The following is an 18,557-nucleotide window of genomic DNA, read 5'->3' on the forward strand; positions in this document are numbered from 1 at the left end:
GAGAGAGAGGGAGTGTTTGGCGGCTGATAAAGAGGTCATTGTACATGTGCTGCGCCTGATAGTTGCTCATCTCCACCCTGAACTGGCAGAAGCCAAGACACCAACCTCTGCACAAGACCCTGGGGTTAACTTCACCATAAAGACCTCAATGGCTCATAAAAATTAAATCTTTTTTTCTCCCCCTCTCGTCCACACCCCGCTAATAAACACATCTCCCTGCACACACAGCCCCACGCTCATAAAATCCCGGGCTAGTTTTATTTTGTTTCATGAGTGTTTTAAACCCACTGAAGCCAAAATTAAATTGTTAAAGCTCCACCGCCGCCTTTTAGCTCCCATTCTGTTCCAGCTGAGGTAAGCAGCCTCTGGAGCCCCAGGTTTATCCTTTGGTCTACAGCCAGTCATGTTTTCTACATCAGCCTTGAGAAGAAGAGGGAAAGAGGGGGAGTTACAGAGAAGATGTAGTATACTGTACTTAAGCTGTAGCTCTGTGTTGAGTCAGTGTTACGTGAAGCAGACTCCCAGGAGAGCTGTCATCTTGGCTCATAATGAGGAAGACAATTTACGAGTCCTCAGGTGCAACTGATGGATATAGAAATCTGCATGGAGAGGACATGTCATTGCACAAAAGAAAGGGACTCACGGTAGTGCAGGATGAATGATAGCCCAGTGTGGTAAAGGAAAGGCCTCTTTGACAAACTGTATATAAAGCCAGACCGTCTGCACACTTTCACACACCTTCCCATTCACAATTTATTCTATTTGCAAGCTTGTGTTGCATTGCTAATACCATTAGCCAGCCCTGCATTAGCTGGGTGATGTATGGCGGAGCTGAGGAAACCTGACTACATCCGAGGAAAGGTCAAGAAATGCGTGTAATACAGACACCAGTGTTCCACTCCTCTGAGCGCTCCCTCCTTTTAGACAGATCCGAATCAATAGCACCGCTTTAAATAGGACTTTGCATTATTTCTGTTTCTAAGTATGGCATGCACGTGGTGTATTTTTCTGTCCATGAAAGATACTTTCTACCATTTCAGTAAACCAATCCCCCCCGCCACAGGAGGCAGGAATGCCTCGTCATCACCACGAAGGCAGAGAGACCAACGTGGACTCTTAACGGCCAGCAGAAGTTTTTGAAATATGTCCACATTAGTTGCCCATCAAGGTCCCATCGGACTATTAAAGCGAGTAACCGTGTGTAAATTATGCAACAAATCAATGTGGAGAAACGTGACTATCTGCCATGTCAGTGAAAAGAGAATATGCGTGTAGACAGCCTTTGTCCGCGATGGTCTGCTGAATTTCTTCTTCCCGTTATTTGAGCACATCACCCTCTCAAAATTCTTCATTTAAAAGGAATAGCCTGCGTATGTCCGAGCAGATAAAGCTTTTCTGTTTAGAACAAACATTTTAAATTAGTGATGCTGAGAAACAGTAGGTGCATACCAACATGCACAAAAATGAGGGGACAGCTGTTAAATGTACCAATAAAACATTTCTTGGAAGTGCTTCTGGGTTTAGTTATCCATGTTTTGAGATTCTTTCTCCGAGATAATGAAAATGACATTTAAAATATTCAACAGCAACACGTCTTCGCAAAAAATGTCCCCCATCACTCTGTATAATCCACAGAACACACTGTCATCAGTCTTCATACACACTATTTCTTTGGTTCAGAGTAGTTCCAATGAAAACGTCTCGACAGTGAGGTCTGTAGGTTATCCAGAGTAACCAGGACATTGTTTCTGGAAAGACACACTGCTGTTGAATTATTAAAACATAATTTTTCAATCCTGTGAGAAGCACAAAATTATTTTTTTTTCACCTCTAGTGAATTGGGGTAGAGGCAGAAATTTAAGAGGTGATTATCTGTGGGAAACCTGGGGCTTCATTTATAAAACCACGCAAGAAAAAGTTGCGTGAAGCAGGGTGAAATTTGCCGTCGCAACATTCCTTGCAAAAGTCGCTATTTATAAAGAATTTCCAATGCGTAAAAATGTGCCCAGTTTTCCGCAACCTTTTGACCATACGTGTGATCGTGCATAATGCTCCCAAGGTTTTGTAGACTGCGTTTTAGTGAACTCCGATGATAACACGAAATATCACATGGATAAAGTACTCTGGATGCATAGCGCACAGCCTGCATGTGAGCACACTCTAAATTTTAATTTAGTTTTTGTAACAATCAATTAGGTCTATCCATGAATTATAAAAATGGATATTTATATCCAACAAATAAATCTATTTAAGGCCTCCAAACAGGATTTTGTTTTGATGTTCTACCACTGTTAGGAGCACCTCGATCTCACAATGACTGGATCGTGACCATTTTTCCGTTTCATAATTTTTTCATCAAGGGCTCTTTTACAAGGCTGGAATATTCATTGATTGATTAATATGGACCTTATTAGTAAATTTAAAATGACACTAATGTATATACAGTCAGTTATACCTACTTTTGAAATATGTTGTGTGAGTATTAAAGATACTGAATGAGTAAATGTTATGCATTAGCAATGAAGACTGAAATCTAGTTACAATACATGGCAACCAGTTAGTGATCCATGTTGCTCGCTGTAATCATCACACTATAGAGTTTAACATAAAAAAACGGAACAATTGTAAAGTACGACGACCTCTTAATAATTTGGGATGGAGCGTCCCAGTCTTTGGCCTTGAAGGAAGCCTCAGGGGTCTCCACAGGGTTAAACCTGTGAGCGTCTGTACGAAGCTAATGAGGAGCAGCCTGAGGTTCTGCTGGGAATTACGGGCTCAGATCTGAACCAGGCTGCATATTCTCCATCCCCACTAGGCTGTTGAGCTCAGAGAAGTTTTGGTTTTGGCTGGACAGGCCCTCTTCTCTCCTGCTGTACCGTACCCTGAGGGAGCGAATAACGTGCAGACAACTCTTTGAGCCTTTCTACCATCTGACAGAATCACTGCAGTGTTAGTTACAGCGCTATTCAAAACAGAAGTATAATATGACAGGACTTGTAGGAGAGATCTGATGGATAAACTGTTTTCAGGACAAGTCATGCCCATCAGAGTGGGCATGGCGCTGCTGCTGCAACATAGGAAATTACACTGAATCATTAATGGAGCTCACAAAGAAAGAGGAAATAGGACAATTTATGAAAATGACTCCTCTCTCCAGGCTTTGCTTTGATAGAAACCAGACCCGTCCAGTAGCACAGAACCTTCCTGCCTCTCTGGCCTCAGCAAAGGCTACACTCAAAGCGATGACCTCCCTAAAGCCCCCAACTTTGTTCTACATGGATCCATATGGCCTTGATGTCATGCAATAAGCAGAGATCACTTAGATGGGGACGTGGTGAGAAGAGACCTGGGTTGCAGGGCACAGGCCTGGTGTGTGGTGGGCTGGTGGGGGACAGATATTTGCCCCCCTCATCGAGGAACATTCCTTTTCTTTTTGCACACAACAACTCAGCCAGAACCCATCTGTCTATCTGAAACAGCTGCCGCATGTGTGCAGTGTATGAGACATCTGGTTGGGGACTGGTGACTAAAACCCCCAACACACAGGCTCTCAGAGAAGATATGAAAGTGTCTTGTCATGATTTCATTTAATCATGCAAGTGGCATGGCTCTGTGGATGGAAATATAGGTCGGTTGGTCCATCACTTTGGTCCAGACTGAAATACTAATTACAAACTGGCTGGATTGAAATTTGGTACATATATATTCATGGTGCCCAGATCATGACTCATAAGAACTTTGCTGGTATTCTGCCTTTTTTTTTTAAATCTTGTGAGAGTATGAGTTTGTCATTGAACATGAATTTGAAAAATATTTGGTACAGGTTACATTACATTTAGCGGACGCTTTTAGCAAGCGACTTCCAATTGCTATATATGTCAGAGGTCGCATGCCTCTGGAGCAACTATGGGTTAAGTGTCTGGCTCAGGGACACATTGGTTGATGTATCGCAGTGGGAATTGAACCCAAATCTCCCACACTAAAGGCATGTGTCATATCCACTGCGCCATCCCCACCACCCGAGTTCATGTAACTCACGATGAAATGTACTTTAATTACTTTGGCATCCTCTAAATCATCATGGCAGCACCATCATCATGTGAAACTTTCTGTTTTGTGCCAATTAGCAAATATAAACATGCAAATACACTCAATTAAAATGGTGAACATTTGAACCAATTGCCCTTCTACTTAATTTCACTTGAACATTATGCCTGCTAAACACACAATGGTAGGAAAATAACTAAGAACATTGACTCACTGTATTACAAGTACAAATCTGAGCTATTTCCTCGACTATTTCCATTTACTAATTGATGATGTATTATTAGAAGAAAAGACTTGATTCTAGAGCTACCCAGTCAGCAAAAAAAAAAAATAGCCTCACAGAGCTGCTAGAATGGCCATAAACTTAATTTTGTCTCTTTCTCGGTCGTATCTAGGCATTTTTTTTCTGACCGATGCTCCCTTTTCTCCCACACAGATCCTCTGCTCCCAACATATATCTCTCCCACCTCCGATATGGGCCTGTCTCCACCCTCCTTCACCAATTACTTCCTCCCCGATGGCTCCGACAGCCCGCTGCCGGGAGGACAGACGACCACGTCCAGCGCCGGCTCTCCTCGCTTCCTCGGCCACGGGCTCAACGAAAACCTCATCCCCATATACTGCTCCATCCTGGCCGCCGTGGTGGTGGGCCTCGTGGCCTACATCGTTTTCAAGAGGTCAGTTAGTAGAAAAGAACGGGATGAAAAGCTGCTTTGTGGTTAAAGACATTAGCACAATTGGGTTTTGCACCTCAGCTGCAATATAATCTAGGACAAAGAGGGTGATAGAGATAGTGGCCTGCTGGGTGGTGTTGGATAGAGTGACAGATGTTGCTCCGGGCTAAAAAAAAGGCAGGAAGGTGGTGAAATATTCAGGCCTTCCATGGTCAAAGAGGTTTTGACCCACTTCTAGAGAATCACTCGAATGTACCACAATGAGCTTTTAAAATTTTTTTTTTTTAAATAAAGGTCACAACACTTAATGCATTACAAAGGTCACACACAAACACATTAATGAGGACACGATCCACACGTATGCAAGCACTCATACAGACAGATACAAGCCCGGGCTGAAACACTTCTAAAACAAGTAAACAAGCTCATTAGTGGAATTGATTGTTTGAGAAGTGCCGACTGGGGGAAATTCGAGTGCCAGAGTCACGCACACATCTGGCTAATAATCCTCATATATTTGTCGTCATGCAGAAAACGGACTGCAAATTAAGTGAATAAATAAAACACTTAGAGGTGTTAAATATACTGTACAACTCAATACCCAATGAATATTTTAATTGATTCATGAGTAATTTATCTTTCAAAAAGAAGCATTAGTAGAGAATTGTAAAGCTTTTTTTATGCGTTGTGAACTTCTTATGAGCATCTTTTTTTTATACGTAAATATACCGTTTACAATGATAATGATTTATAATTAAAATTCATAGTCATTTCTAAGAACAGGAAGTTCCCGATGTCAGATAGAGGTAGACAAAAGCAGCTCATTTCTAGCAGGTCACTGTTGCTTTTGCCAACTGGCACTTGGATTTTATCCGCTGTAGTCAGCTGGCTAATTAAGCTAACGTTAGCTCCATGGTTTGAATGAAAAGAATGCGGTCTCCACCTAGACTTTTTGAATGTTTCAAGCTCACTTGTTTTAAAGAATCTTGTAAAAGGGGTCTTGAATATGTTCTTGAAGGCTACAGTAAATACATGATGTTGTGCTAATAGGCTGATGCTATGTGGCATACCCCAGGTGAAAGGCAGCATCTTCATCTGATAGCTCATGTAGAAGACATGTTAATAAAGAAACAGCATTGTTCTTGTATTGCAATGTGCAATGCAACATCAGACTGCCATTTTGTTCTACCATAAGCCTGTTCGGCTGCTTATTGTACATACATATGTTCATATTTTCACTTTTAATGTCAAGAGAAAAGGCTTTTAGGATGAGGACTAACCGATGCGTTCTGCAAACATGGCGTAATCCATGGTAATGTTGGCTGGGGTTGCTGGAGTGTAAATTTTACTTCCCCAAGTCCAATAAAGAGCAGGACAGAGCCACTAGAGCCTGAACTGATAGAATCCCGGCGCAGCTTCCACACAGTGGGGAAATACAACACTGTGCAGATGGTGAAAATGGATTTTCTTGTTACATAACCTGTAACCCAACAAGCTAATGCAATTAGCTGCTCCCTTGGAAACACTGTTACTGTAGCTGCAATAGTTAGCCGGGCATGCTAACATTTGCAGCTTATGTTAGTTAGTGTGGTGTAGTTTTCGAAAGTATACAAATGGTTAAGATCTTTCCTGGAAAAAGCAAAAAAAAAAAAAAGTTTCATTTTTACTTAGCATGACACACCACCTCTTAAAATCTGAAAACAATTATTGTTATTATTATCGTTTTATAACCAAAATATCCAAATATCGACCTACACATAGGATCACCATGAATCATATCAAGGGGATCGCTATACTCCTTTGACATGCCGTTTCTCCACAGGTGGAATAGCTGCAAGCAGAACAAGCAGGCAGCTAATAACCGCGCAGCTACAAACAACCAGATGGTGACGCCGGAGGGAGAGAAGCTGCACAGCGACAGCGGCATTTCGGTGGACAGTCAGAGTCTGCAGGAGCAGCAGCAGCAGCAGCAGGCCCAGGCTGAAGTCCAGGCTCAGCCCTCACACTCACGCACACAGGAACAGATAGGTAAGCATAAAACTCACTCTTTATTTTTATGATTAACAGAAGTATGAATATTTTAATGATGGAACCAGGGCATTGGTTAGGGCTGGGCGACAATCCAATATTATTGTAACCTATCAAGTACATTTAATTTACATAACCCAATATCACAAACGTATTTGCTATAATGTGATGCACACCGTGTCTTCTTATTAGGTACAGCTGTACAGTGTAATGCAATCCAATTGCCTACTTTTACTATGAGTATAATGTTCTTTTTTTTGACACGGTCATTAAATGATATATTTTAGCATTGAGGACATAGTTAGTAATGGTGTTTTTAATTTAATAAGTAATAGTAATAAACATATAATTAAATTCACACATTTCCGATAAAGTCACCAAAAGTTAAAAATCATGAGCTTTGTAAAGACAGATTTTATGGCGGGGCTGTTGTTTTGGATTGCATTTGCTTGTACATCGGTACCTAATAAAGTGTGGGAAATATTGTAATCAGTATTGTTATACGGATTTCAATCAAATTGCCCAGTCCTAGCGTCAGTTACTGTAACTAAACCCCAAGGCGTGTCAACATTTTTACATCTTCTATCTGTTAAATATAGTCAAGATTCCAGGCCCGGACCCACGACTTTATTTATAACAGAAACTCTTAACATAAGACACTCCTCCAAGCTTGAATACATTCCTCCTTGACGCTGTGATATTCTAGTTGTCCTTATCGATTACATCAAGATACTCTGATTTTGCGTGTAGTGGTTCTCCAGCAGTGTGAAAGTCTTTTCCTCGGAATAAAAGACACATTTCTGGGTGTTGCGATCAAAAACAATAAATCACCTATACACAGGACACCTAGCTGCCAAGAGCAGCCAAATCTTACATGTATGATGTATTAGACTGCAGGAATGTAGAGAATATGATTGAGGCACCTGTAGTAACATGAATATAAGGCGCATACTGAACATTAGTTTGGCTGTATGCCTCCTAATCATAAATATTGAGCTATACCATCAGTATGAGGCTGAAGAATTCAGCGCTGACAGATGTTGACAGTTTCTATCTTAGTGTGCAGTACATTTAAAAATAGTAATGTATAAGGAAAGTACGTAACTGCATATGTTTGATCTATACTTGCCTTTACTCTTACTACTGCTCTGTATCTATATTTGTCTCTGTTTGACTCTTAAAGTATTTTGGGTGTTTGTTTGTGGGACAGACTTTACCATGTAGTGTTACAAGCCAGACAAAATCTAAAAGGTTTAGGGAGATTAACTCAGTAGATCATGCTTGGCTTGGAGGGATAAAAACAACATTATGCACTTCAGAGATCTATTATAAAGCAATTTTCCAAGAACTTAATTTACTTCTTTCGGTGCAGTGCAGTGTTTACTTGTATTACTTTTAACAGTCCATATTTATATTGCACATTTTCCCAATCTCTTGTATTTAATGATACATTTGCATTTAAAGGATAAGACATGCGTTATATTGTTATTGTTAAATGCCATGAAAAGACCAAATCCAACTACTCCTACTTTGATGAAAAGAGAAAGTCTTTGTAGCCTTTCCAGAAGGTTTTCTATCCAGCCTGGAACTTGTGCCTCTTTTTGGAGTAGTTCAGCAATAAATCCAAACGCTTACATCCAAGATTTATCCACTCGATGTCCATAATTTATCATGTATTCGGTCATTTCTGCCGCTAGCTCTGTGCTACAGGGTGCTGCCGTCTAATATAAATCTCCCATGATGCTTTGCAAGTGTGTTTATGTTTTTCAACCAATGGGAATGTAGGTCCGTCACACAAAGTGGAAAGGTGAGTTCAAAATTGGTGAATTATGTATTAATATTTCAGACCTATTAGCAGCCCTCACACTGGGTACCAACACACACAAAATGAGGCTTGGTGCATTGTCGGGAAACTGCAGAGTGGCTACAAAAAGAGGATAACCTTTAAACAGCTTGGAGAATAAAAGCAAGTGCTGCAGGAATGAGATGTGACCTCAGAGCAGTCTACCTTCCTTCAATACTCAAATAGAACTCACATTAAAGAAATGAAACTATCGCTCTCACTCAAACTATACTGTACACGTAAACCTTAGAGGCATTTTACTTGAAGAATTCTCAAGTTCAGTCATAATCTTGTTATTCATTCAGTCATTCATGCTTCTCTCCTAGACTCTCTCTAAGGATCTCATATGTTTCCTTCCTCGTCTTCTTGTGAATTATAGTAAGGCCTCGAAAATGGTTATGCAGGAATAATAATGTGCTAACAAGCCATTCAGCTAATACATCCTCCCTCGAACAATCAACATCACTGTGTCTTTTTTGGTATAACCATTACATTCTAATGAGGCTTGGGAAAAGCTTATTTTGTTTTGTTTGAGTCCCTTTTTCTATTCTTTCACTCAACAAATGCAAAGCCTGCTGCATGTCAAAGAAAAGAAGGAATTTCTTTTGAGGAAGGAGCTTGGGATTGGTTCATTGAGAAGATGAGTGCCCAGTTAACCCTGTCGCCTCTTTAACTAATTGTCTCATTAGCAGGTGTTTTGAGACGGGATCCAGGCCTGGTCTCGCTGCTTTTCAAAATCTGATCCAGTGCCAGCGTTTAGCACGTGCTAATTGGCATTAGCAGCATCTGCGGGTACGGAAGCCATTAAAAAGGCAGCAAATGCTCTCGTGCTGGGGGCCGTTGGTTCTTCCACAACCAACTGGTTCTGTTAAAATACGCGAGAGGGTGAGAATATGTACAATAAATCCACGATAATCGCAGGGGGTTTCCTGTTTCCAATGAACCATATTTTACTGCTGGCTAAAATAATGGGAACACCTCCAGTCAAAACAAGTGAAATAAGCCTTTAAAAAGAGAAATAGAGCAATGAAAATGTCTTGTGTTTTGACTGACAACATTCAGAGAGGGTATTCCCTGCATGAGTCACTGGTGAGGGGTGAACGCTCCTACATAAAGAGTGCTCGGCCTCATTTCTGTCTGCTCATCTCCATTAAAAAGGACCATCTATCTGTGCAGCACTCCTCCCTGCCTGCTTCCCCCTCTAAATTGTGCATATTGAATGTGTTTAAAATTTAAACGAGACTCTAAGCCCTTACTCACATCGCCCATCCGTGCATTACTGTCCTGCGTTTGACCTCACAGTCTACACAAAATAGAATCAAGGCAAATGTCAGTCAAAAAAGAAATCTGAAGGAGGGTTAAATCTTGATTTTTGAAAAAGAAGGGGTACATATCTTGGTGTTCCAGCTTTAAAACGGACTGAAAATCATGCAGCAGCAAGCGTGCAGTCCTGAATATCAGCAACACAGATTGTTATTGAAATAAACTTTCTATGTAGACAGCACAATGTATTGCATTCCAAAATGCACTGTGATGCTTCATGAATCAGGTGTGTGTGAGCCTTACTGAAAAGCCTGAGGGAGGAAGGTCATTATTACAGCACTGCAATTAACAGCTATAGAGGGGTTCCAGTTTAGTTTGCATTTGTGATTATGGACAAGAGACTGAGGGACCTGCAGGAGCTCAACAGTACATCCGGTGCGTAACACTATCCAGCAGAAAGTTACAGTAATAATGTAGCTGAGTCATGTAACAAATTACTAATGCATTTTCAATAATAGAGGATGGATGACTCATAATTTCTCCCTCATTTTGATGAATCTTCTTCGTGTTGAAGTATTCCCATCATTGCTGGGTGAAAACAACATTAGACATACAGTAATCAGTATTTTAGATTAGATTAAACTTTATTGTCATTGTGCAAGTACAAAGACAGCGAAATGCAGTTTGCGTCCAACCAGAAGTGCAAAAAAAAGCAGAAAAGTGCAATGTGATATTCAAGTATAGACAGGTGGTGCATAGGCAGGACAAGAAATATATAGCAGTGTTATAAGAGCACAATAAATATAGCTATGTAATATGAACAATGTATGAACAACATGTACAGATATGTGCAATGTAGTAGCAGTGACATTATACTAGTAGTAAGACTAATATAGATACAGATATATGCAGTGTATTAACAGAATATATTAATATTAGTTTGCCTTGTTCATTTAGAGGTAATGGGATTCACATGTTCTTTCCTCATTTTTGGCCTACAGTTCACAAGCCCAAGGGTCTCAAAGCAGACCTTAGTGACTAAGGGACTACACTAAGAACTACCCTTTTTTCACATTCCTTCTTGCATTCCCACTGCATCTGGAGTTAAATTGGGCAAAGTAGTTTGATAACAGATTGATAAATGATAGTGCTGTTTGAGAAACTATTTATTTTGTGTTTTGTATTTACAGTTACCCAGCTCTGATGGTTGAGTAGATGTGAAGCGGATCAAAATCATGGAAAACACAAATGATTTTTCACTTTCGTTAACATTGCGAGATAGGGTGTTTGTGCTGCATTCGTGTGGTGTCAGAATAATTGGAGAAATTTGTTCCACAACTGGGAACATTCACCCTGCATTAACATTGTGAGATAGGGCATGCCTTGGCGGAGTTCTGCGCTCTCCAAGTGCCCTTCTAGATTTTTGTTTTCGAAGCATTTCTTGTTGGAAAGTAACAAGGCTCAGCCAAAAGAAGAGATGTCCCAATCACATTCATTTCTCCTGATGCTTTAGAATCTGCAGAGTCTGATCAAATATATTCAAAATATTTACTTTTGTTCTATTCGGATAATTTCTTCCCCCTACATAATACAGCTACATAGTGCATGCTTTAGGTAACGCTAAACTTACCCCAAATTAGTAAAACCATTTATTATATTTGACAGCAGAAAAAAGAATACAATTTCAAGAAAATACATAGAGGCCTTTGGGGAGTAGGCTAGATAGAAGATGACTGTTAATATTTGCTTAACAGATCTGACAAATGAAATTAAAACTAGTGAGCACAGAGACAAAAAGAACTACATAAATCTCTATATTTAAATAAACGTAGCTTTGGCAACAACAACAAAAAATACTGTGTTTATGTGGGATCCAATCTCTCATAGTAGAAGCTAATTGAGAAAATACGTTCTCTGGGTCTTTAAGAGTTAACATTATCTTACACAATACTCTAGAGAAAGATGCAAATGAGTGAAAGGGTTGGAGCTGTGGTGGGTAAGATGCGACTGTGCCCAGGGGCTCATTGACTTATAATATGTACAAGGAATTTGGGGTTTAAATGGAAAAGTAATAAAATAAGTTGCGCAATGAAGGACTGTCTCTAGGGAGCGATTAGTAAAGTAACAAAACAAGTAATATATTTTTCAAATTAGTAAAACAATCCCAATGTCTATTCAATTTTCCCCGGGAGTTCTTGTGATCACCATGAAACCATCTCAAATTCCATCCCAATCAGCAAATTTAAAAGCTTTTATCGTGGCTTAGGGTCCAATCAGGATTGCCTGAATGTGCTGATTAAAAAAGAAAGAAAGAAAGTTGGTAACAAAGCTTTGCTGGGAGTTCACATTTCAGAACAGATTGAACTGATTCAGTGAAAGACAGCTTGTATTGATTCTTGGAATGAGGTTGGACTGAAAACATCGGACAGCCATGTGGCCACTATTATCACCGCTGCCTCCAAAATGAGGTGCAATGGAACAGAAACAGTTGCAGTGACGGTAGAAGTACAGGTGCAAGCCACTGATCCTGTTCCTGTGCTTTACAGATGGCTGTGCATTGGCCAGCATCTGTGTCTCTCTGCTCTTTGTCACTGCTGATGCCTGTCGTGTCTGTTTAGACTGAAAGGAAGAGAGAGGAGTGCTATGGACTGTGGCCGTCACTGGACAGAATCAATGTGGGTAGAACCAGTGAGCATATAGTATAGCACTCAAAGTGTATTTTATAACAGAAAAATGTGTGGAAGAAGATTTTCAGCAAGGGAAAAGGAATGAAAACCGAAGGAAGGTATGACATTATAACTCAACAAAAGAATCCCCCTTTTCTAAAGCTTTAAAATAAACCATCTTGTAAACTTCCCTGGCACAAGGATGCATTGATACTAGAATACACCCACCGGACTCGTGGGTCCTCTCAGAAATGCCTCTGCATTCCCGAGGCGTTTCCATGGCTTCCCTCAATGGACAACAGGTTAAGAGGTTTGTGGGAAAAGAGTGCATTTGTCTCCCATCCTCATCCGGCTAATGACTCCAGTTTAGGAGATTCAGATTGAGTGAGTGAGTGACACCACAGGGCCCCCTGCAGGGAAAAGTGTGATTATCAGGTTTTTTTTTTCATACAGAAGGTTTTTGGTGGATAGGAAGTTACAATATTTGTGGGCAGGGAATCACACTGAAAAACATTCAGACACTAATCAAGGTGCCCTTAATCAAAGGACTTCCCACTTACCAAGAAGAGCTGCTCAGTGGGAAACACAAGAAGACCGTGTTGGTACAAGTGAGAATACTTAATTGTGTGTGTATGAAAAATGTTCATGAACCACCGCTCATTTAAATATCACCACAAATCACCTGTGTCCTCTCCCAGGGCCTGACATTCATTTTTACTTTCTCTCTGCAGTGGTGAGGGTGGATGGCGGCCCCCAGCCTGACACGCCTTCTCCTGATGTCTAAAGGACGAGGAAGAAAAAGAAGAAGAGGAGGCGTCAGAGCTAAGGACGGGGAGAGGAGAGCAGGGACTTGAACTGTGGACCAAAAAGAAAGCAAGGGCGAGGATCACATGGAAACGTAAAACTGACTGATTCATATCTGAAGTGGACAAAGGAGCAGAGACTTGTATGGACCTTTCAGCACCTTTGGGCCACAGTCTGACTCTTCATCCCTGCATATAGAGTCCAACTCTATCAATCAGTGTGTGCCTGGACACAACTTCTACGGCAATATCAACCAATATCTGTACCAATGTCACTGCAGATACATAATCATAGATATATGCCAGTGCATCTCGTATTAACTGACTATTCCAGTATCTAATAATGACATAATTCTCACTAACTGCCAACTTAATCTCCTCAGCCCCTTCTTAAGCTTTACATTGTCCCCTTACTTCCACAATCACTCGCCATGAAACATATGTGCCTGACAGGTAAATAGGTAAAAAGGTTCTCCATTATCTCCTCTTTCTCTTCCTTGTGCATCAAAGAGACTTTCTTCCTCATAGACCAGTCTTTTTTCCTCTCACATCTTCCTCTGTGGCATCCCACTGTCTGATAATCCTCTGTCTCTCTCCATAGAATTCCCTCTATTAGACCCCCGCCATCATCTGCGATACAAAAAGCAGCGGGGGAGCCGTGAGTCATTCCCGAAACTTCTTCTGAAGTTCCTTATTCTTTTATCATTTAACCACAGACGCTTTTCATGGCATGTCGTCTTGTAAAATGTGTCATTGTTTCAGATCGGCTGCACCGACTGATGCAAATGACTCATATTTGAGACATAGGTCAATAGCAGCCCGCTCGGTTATCAACTATTTTTTTCTTTGGGTGAGATGCATCTTCCGGAACTCGACGTTGACCCCTTCACAGCGCCTCCAGGCATTGAATTTCGTGCTTATAATGTAACACACCCTACTGTTTGTCTCCTGTTTGTGGTGCATTACTTTCATTTTGTGGCTTGAGTTACACGGCTGATTCAGCAGGGTGCCTCCATGGCCCTAACATAAGAGAAACATCTCTGGACTGTGGAGCTCTGCTGACTCACTGCGATGCTGTCTAATGACGCCATCAGTGACCCAGTATACAGAGCTGCTCATTAAACGGATGCTTCAATGAATTCGGTACTGAAAAGAAACTGTACAAAGAGGAATCCCATTTGTCGTGCTTTACGCTTACCGAATGGAAAATTGGGACACCCCTCAGAGGCACCCACCCTCTCCACACTCACTGTTACAGTCTTGCGTACGACTCTGTCGGCGTGCGAGAGCCTGATAAACAGTGCAGAGGCGCTAATGCATCGGTGGCGGCAGTGCTCAAGTCAACACGGGGCCCATTAGATAGACATCCTGACAGGCAGGTAGTAATTACCTCAGGGTTTCAGCTTCATTTACCCTCTGCTTGGCTCGGCTCAGCCACTTCTCATCTGGATTAATGCTGCGGACAACAGAGGGGCGACACGGCTCTCTTTGAAGCCTCAGCATGACATTACCGATCCCTTATCCAAGTCTGAAGCCACTGACATTTACTATAACGCCATGGTGATATAAAAGCACTTAGTTGCAAAGCAGGGTGGCACCTTTTATCACGCAGGACCACTTTACGCTGCCTCCCTCCTGCTGCTTGCAGTAACTGTAAAAGCAGTCAACATAGATATCTAGTAAAAGGAGTATAGTGTAGCAGAGTTTGACAGCACTGCTTTAGCATTCATTTCTACAGAAGCGTGTACTTTCTCAGGGTACCTCTTGTTGTGGTGTGACTTAAGATTATCAAGAGATCTGTAGAGGATTTCTGTAAACAACCTGTAGATGTATGATAGAGCAGGTAGGTAGGCAGGTACAGATATAAAGCAGCTGCTGATGTTGAAAAACAGACAAAGATACGGGTTGATATGCTAATTAGCTGATTCCGACATAATTCAGACACTGAATTTAAAGACATAGTTTGACATTTTGGGAAAAAAAAAAGTTATTCACTTTCTTTCTCAGACTTTAATACGAAGATCGATACCACTCTCATGTCCCGTACAGTAAATACAATGCTACTGCCAGCATGTGGTTAGCTTAGCTGAGCATAAAGACGGGAGTAACAGCTAGCCTGACTCTGTCCAGAGATTACAAAATCCATCTAGCAGGACCTTGAAAACTTACCCATTACTACATTATATCTAGTTTGTTTAATACAAAAAACAAGTGTAAAACACAACATGTTTGGTGATAAGCTGGACCATTACTTTGTGACAAGGTATCCATCTTCTTATGCAACTCTGGCAAAGAAAGCGAATACCTGTACGGACTAAGATATGTTTACTTGTCAACGGAGCTTGTAGAGTTTAGTGAGCAATGGAGGGATAAGAAATGTCTGGAAGACAGAGAAAGTGAGTCATTAAATCATGTGCGACGCTGCATGGATCGGTCGCATGGTCACCAACATCTCAAGAAAATGAAAGTGTGTGGTCTCTTCGCTTGTGATTCATCTGGAATCAGTGCAGCGATATGAATGGAAACTAATAAACACTGCTGTTCTTTTGCACACACACACACACACACACACACACACACACACACACACACACACACACACACACACACACACACACACACACACACACACACACACACAGTGTATGATTCACTCCTCTACTGAGAGAGCCGGTGTGATTCATCCTGATCCTAGCTGTCGCAGTGACATTAAAGCAGACACTGCTACAGTATGAGTGACCAGAGTGTTGATTTAGAGAAAAGAAAATCCTCGACTCTGTGTCCCCTGAGGCCCAATTGACCCTCAAGCAGCGCACTCATCCCTGAACCGACTTATTCTCTTTCTCCTGCAGCATGTGAAGTGAGACACACAATGGAAGAATGTACAACCTGAATTATAAACAGAAATATGCAAGACACATTCAAGGATAAGGTTTATGTTTGCCCTCATTCTGTTGTTGTAAATTTGTCTTTCCTGTTGGTTTATATTCTGAATAGTATTACACTTTTTGGCGTCAGTATTTTTTCTAAATGATATGTTATTTTGTAGCACTTATTAGATGTAATATGAATGCACTCAAAGAGTGTACCACAGTTCAAGTGCCTGTGTACAGTGTCAGGTCTTTGAGTTTAGAAGTTTGACTATATTTTTTTTGTGCAGTTTTTCCACTTATTTTTCAGTTTCTTTTTGTTGCATTTCTTTGATATGTTGAGAGCTAATAAAGGTTTTTAGTAAACAGAATTCAGATGAACTTTGGAGACTCAAGCAAACTGTATAAACCTGGCACAAATATAGAGAGACTTACAGTACACATACTTTGCCAATGAAGACATACTGTATGTTAACATGCTATAAATACTTGCAACTAACAGGAGGTTCATGTAGCAGTACAAAAATATATACATGACACCTGAGACGTCTACTCTAAAACTCACATATGCCATTAGTCAATAGAAATCCCCTCTACTGTGCAGAGGTTTTGCATGTACAGTAAGTTTCATCATGTACCTCCAGAGGCGACGAGACATGTAATCTGCCGTAACATGAAAATCGTTACAAACTTGAAACCGATGGATCAGGACCTGCTCCTGAAAAAGCTGAATGTCACCTGTACTTACCTACTAATGTAAAATGCATTGTGTAAATGTGAATTTCTTAGAGTTGATACAAGATACAAAAATACACTATAAAATGTTAAAAAAAAAACTAAAAACTAAAATGTGTGCAAATGAATTGAGCATCTATAATACAATAAACAGAGAAGTCATTGCATTATGTCTCCCATTTGTCTTTGTAGCTAAACTAAGGCTGGCTATGTTTAAAAGCACGTGGCAATTTGATGTTAAATGTGTTAAAAAAAAAAAATATTCACATTACAAAAAAGGTATGAAGACATCATACGAGGGTTAGCGAAACCTCGGTAAACTCAACTTTAATAGAGACACATTTGAAATGATTCAAATTATTACCAAAGTCGACTGTAAAGACCTCAAAATATCGAGGAAATGTCCACAGTACGTTACACACAGACTTGGTGTTAGGCTAAAGAAATGCATTTTTTGTATTTTTTTCCCCCCTCTTTACAAAACACCCGAAAACATTTGTGAAAATTACCTCAAGCACATGAAAATAAAACGCTGAAACCAGAAAGTATGGCGTGGCAGACTGGCAGCCAAACCACAGTCAAAAGCAGGAACATGTGTGTCCATTGGACTCAGAGTGTGGTTCCCTGCAGTCTTATCGCCACTTAAACATTCTGAGGTCCAACAGGGTTTTTCCCTGCTACATTCATGGATGTGTCACTAACCATTATCAGATAAAAAAATATCTAAGCAACATCCCCAACTGTTAAATATGGGATGAGCTCACAGTAAGGAGTGAGACAAAATATGCAACAACTCAGTAAATCTAAAATAACTGTTGCCAACCTAAGGGTGACCACATAGTGCTAAAAACCAAAACCTGCACTTAGCTCTAAAAAAACAGCAAAAGTGACACACTTTCAGTGCTTGCTATACAGCATACATGTGTTTGTGTGGAGACCAGCTTAATCTCAGTGATAAAATCTTCCAGAAACAGAAAGGACAAAAGAGGACGCAGAAGAGGAGGAAAGTCACCAAATACAATAAAACATTTTGGGGATGCACTACAATTCTAACAACACTACTCCAATTTTTACTTCACTGGTTTTGTAGACAAGTGTGTCTGTAAAAGAAAAACAAAATCAACAGTGTGAAATGTTTCTGTACAGCGTATTTCCCTCCTTGACTGGTTCCTATATGAAGGGCCTGAATGCAGTGAACCACACTGAGATGATGGGTGACAGATAGACTGCAGAATTTTAATTTGATCAGCAGGGAGCACTTATATGGAGACACTAATCAAACTACGTTTTCCATCCGTCAAGATAAATCAAGACTGCAAGTCAGCTGAAATGGCAGAAAAAAAAAAGTCTTAAATAGATAAAAGGAAACAGACATGCCTACTGTAGGAAAAGCAAAAACACATAATAAAATATGCTCAGGGTGATAAAACTCAAACACAACTCAACCCAAAAAGAAATGTCATGCTCTGTGTGATGTGGCGCTCCTTTGTTAATCAATGTTTTTATTAGCAATTTAAAATCAGCAAATGATTGCTGGATTCCGCCTGAGACACTAGCAGAGTTACATGAACGAACCAAAATATTGCCAAGAGGGTTGACAGCCTCTATCAGCACCTGCTGCACTGGAA

The 18,557-nt window shown here is 40.6% G+C and overlaps 1 protein-coding gene and 1 long non-coding RNA gene across 2 annotated transcripts in view; one reads left to right on the plus strand and one right to left on the minus strand.

Moving 5' to 3' along the window:
* Nucleotides 1-17,096, plus strand: part of ngfra (nerve growth factor receptor a (TNFR superfamily, member 16)) — a 35,552-nt gene extending 18,456 nt beyond the window's left edge. The window contains exons 4-6 of the mRNA XM_039825801.1: nucleotides 4,484-4,724; nucleotides 6,544-6,749; nucleotides 13,253-17,096. Coding sequence (XP_039681735.1) covers nucleotides 4,484-4,724; nucleotides 6,544-6,749; nucleotides 13,253-13,305 — 500 coding nt within the window. The 3' untranslated portion in view covers nucleotides 13,306-17,096. The remainder of the gene's footprint in view (nucleotides 1-4,483; nucleotides 4,725-6,543; nucleotides 6,750-13,252) is intronic.
* LOC120575152 overlaps nucleotides 12,375-18,557 on the minus strand; it is an 83,361-nt gene continuing 77,178 nt past the window's right edge. Inside the window, exons 2-4 of the long non-coding RNA XR_005641952.1 lie at nucleotides 13,204-13,301; nucleotides 12,750-12,931; nucleotides 12,375-12,474 (exon numbers count right to left, since the gene is read on the minus strand). This is a non-coding gene — a long non-coding RNA (uncharacterized LOC120575152). The remainder of the gene's footprint in view (nucleotides 12,475-12,749; nucleotides 12,932-13,203; nucleotides 13,302-18,557) is intronic.

The sequence above is a fragment of the Perca fluviatilis genome, chromosome 15, assembly GCF_010015445.1.
Source record: "Perca fluviatilis chromosome 15, GENO_Pfluv_1.0, whole genome shotgun sequence".
NCBI lineage: Eukaryota > Metazoa > Chordata > Actinopteri > Perciformes > Percidae > Perca > Perca fluviatilis.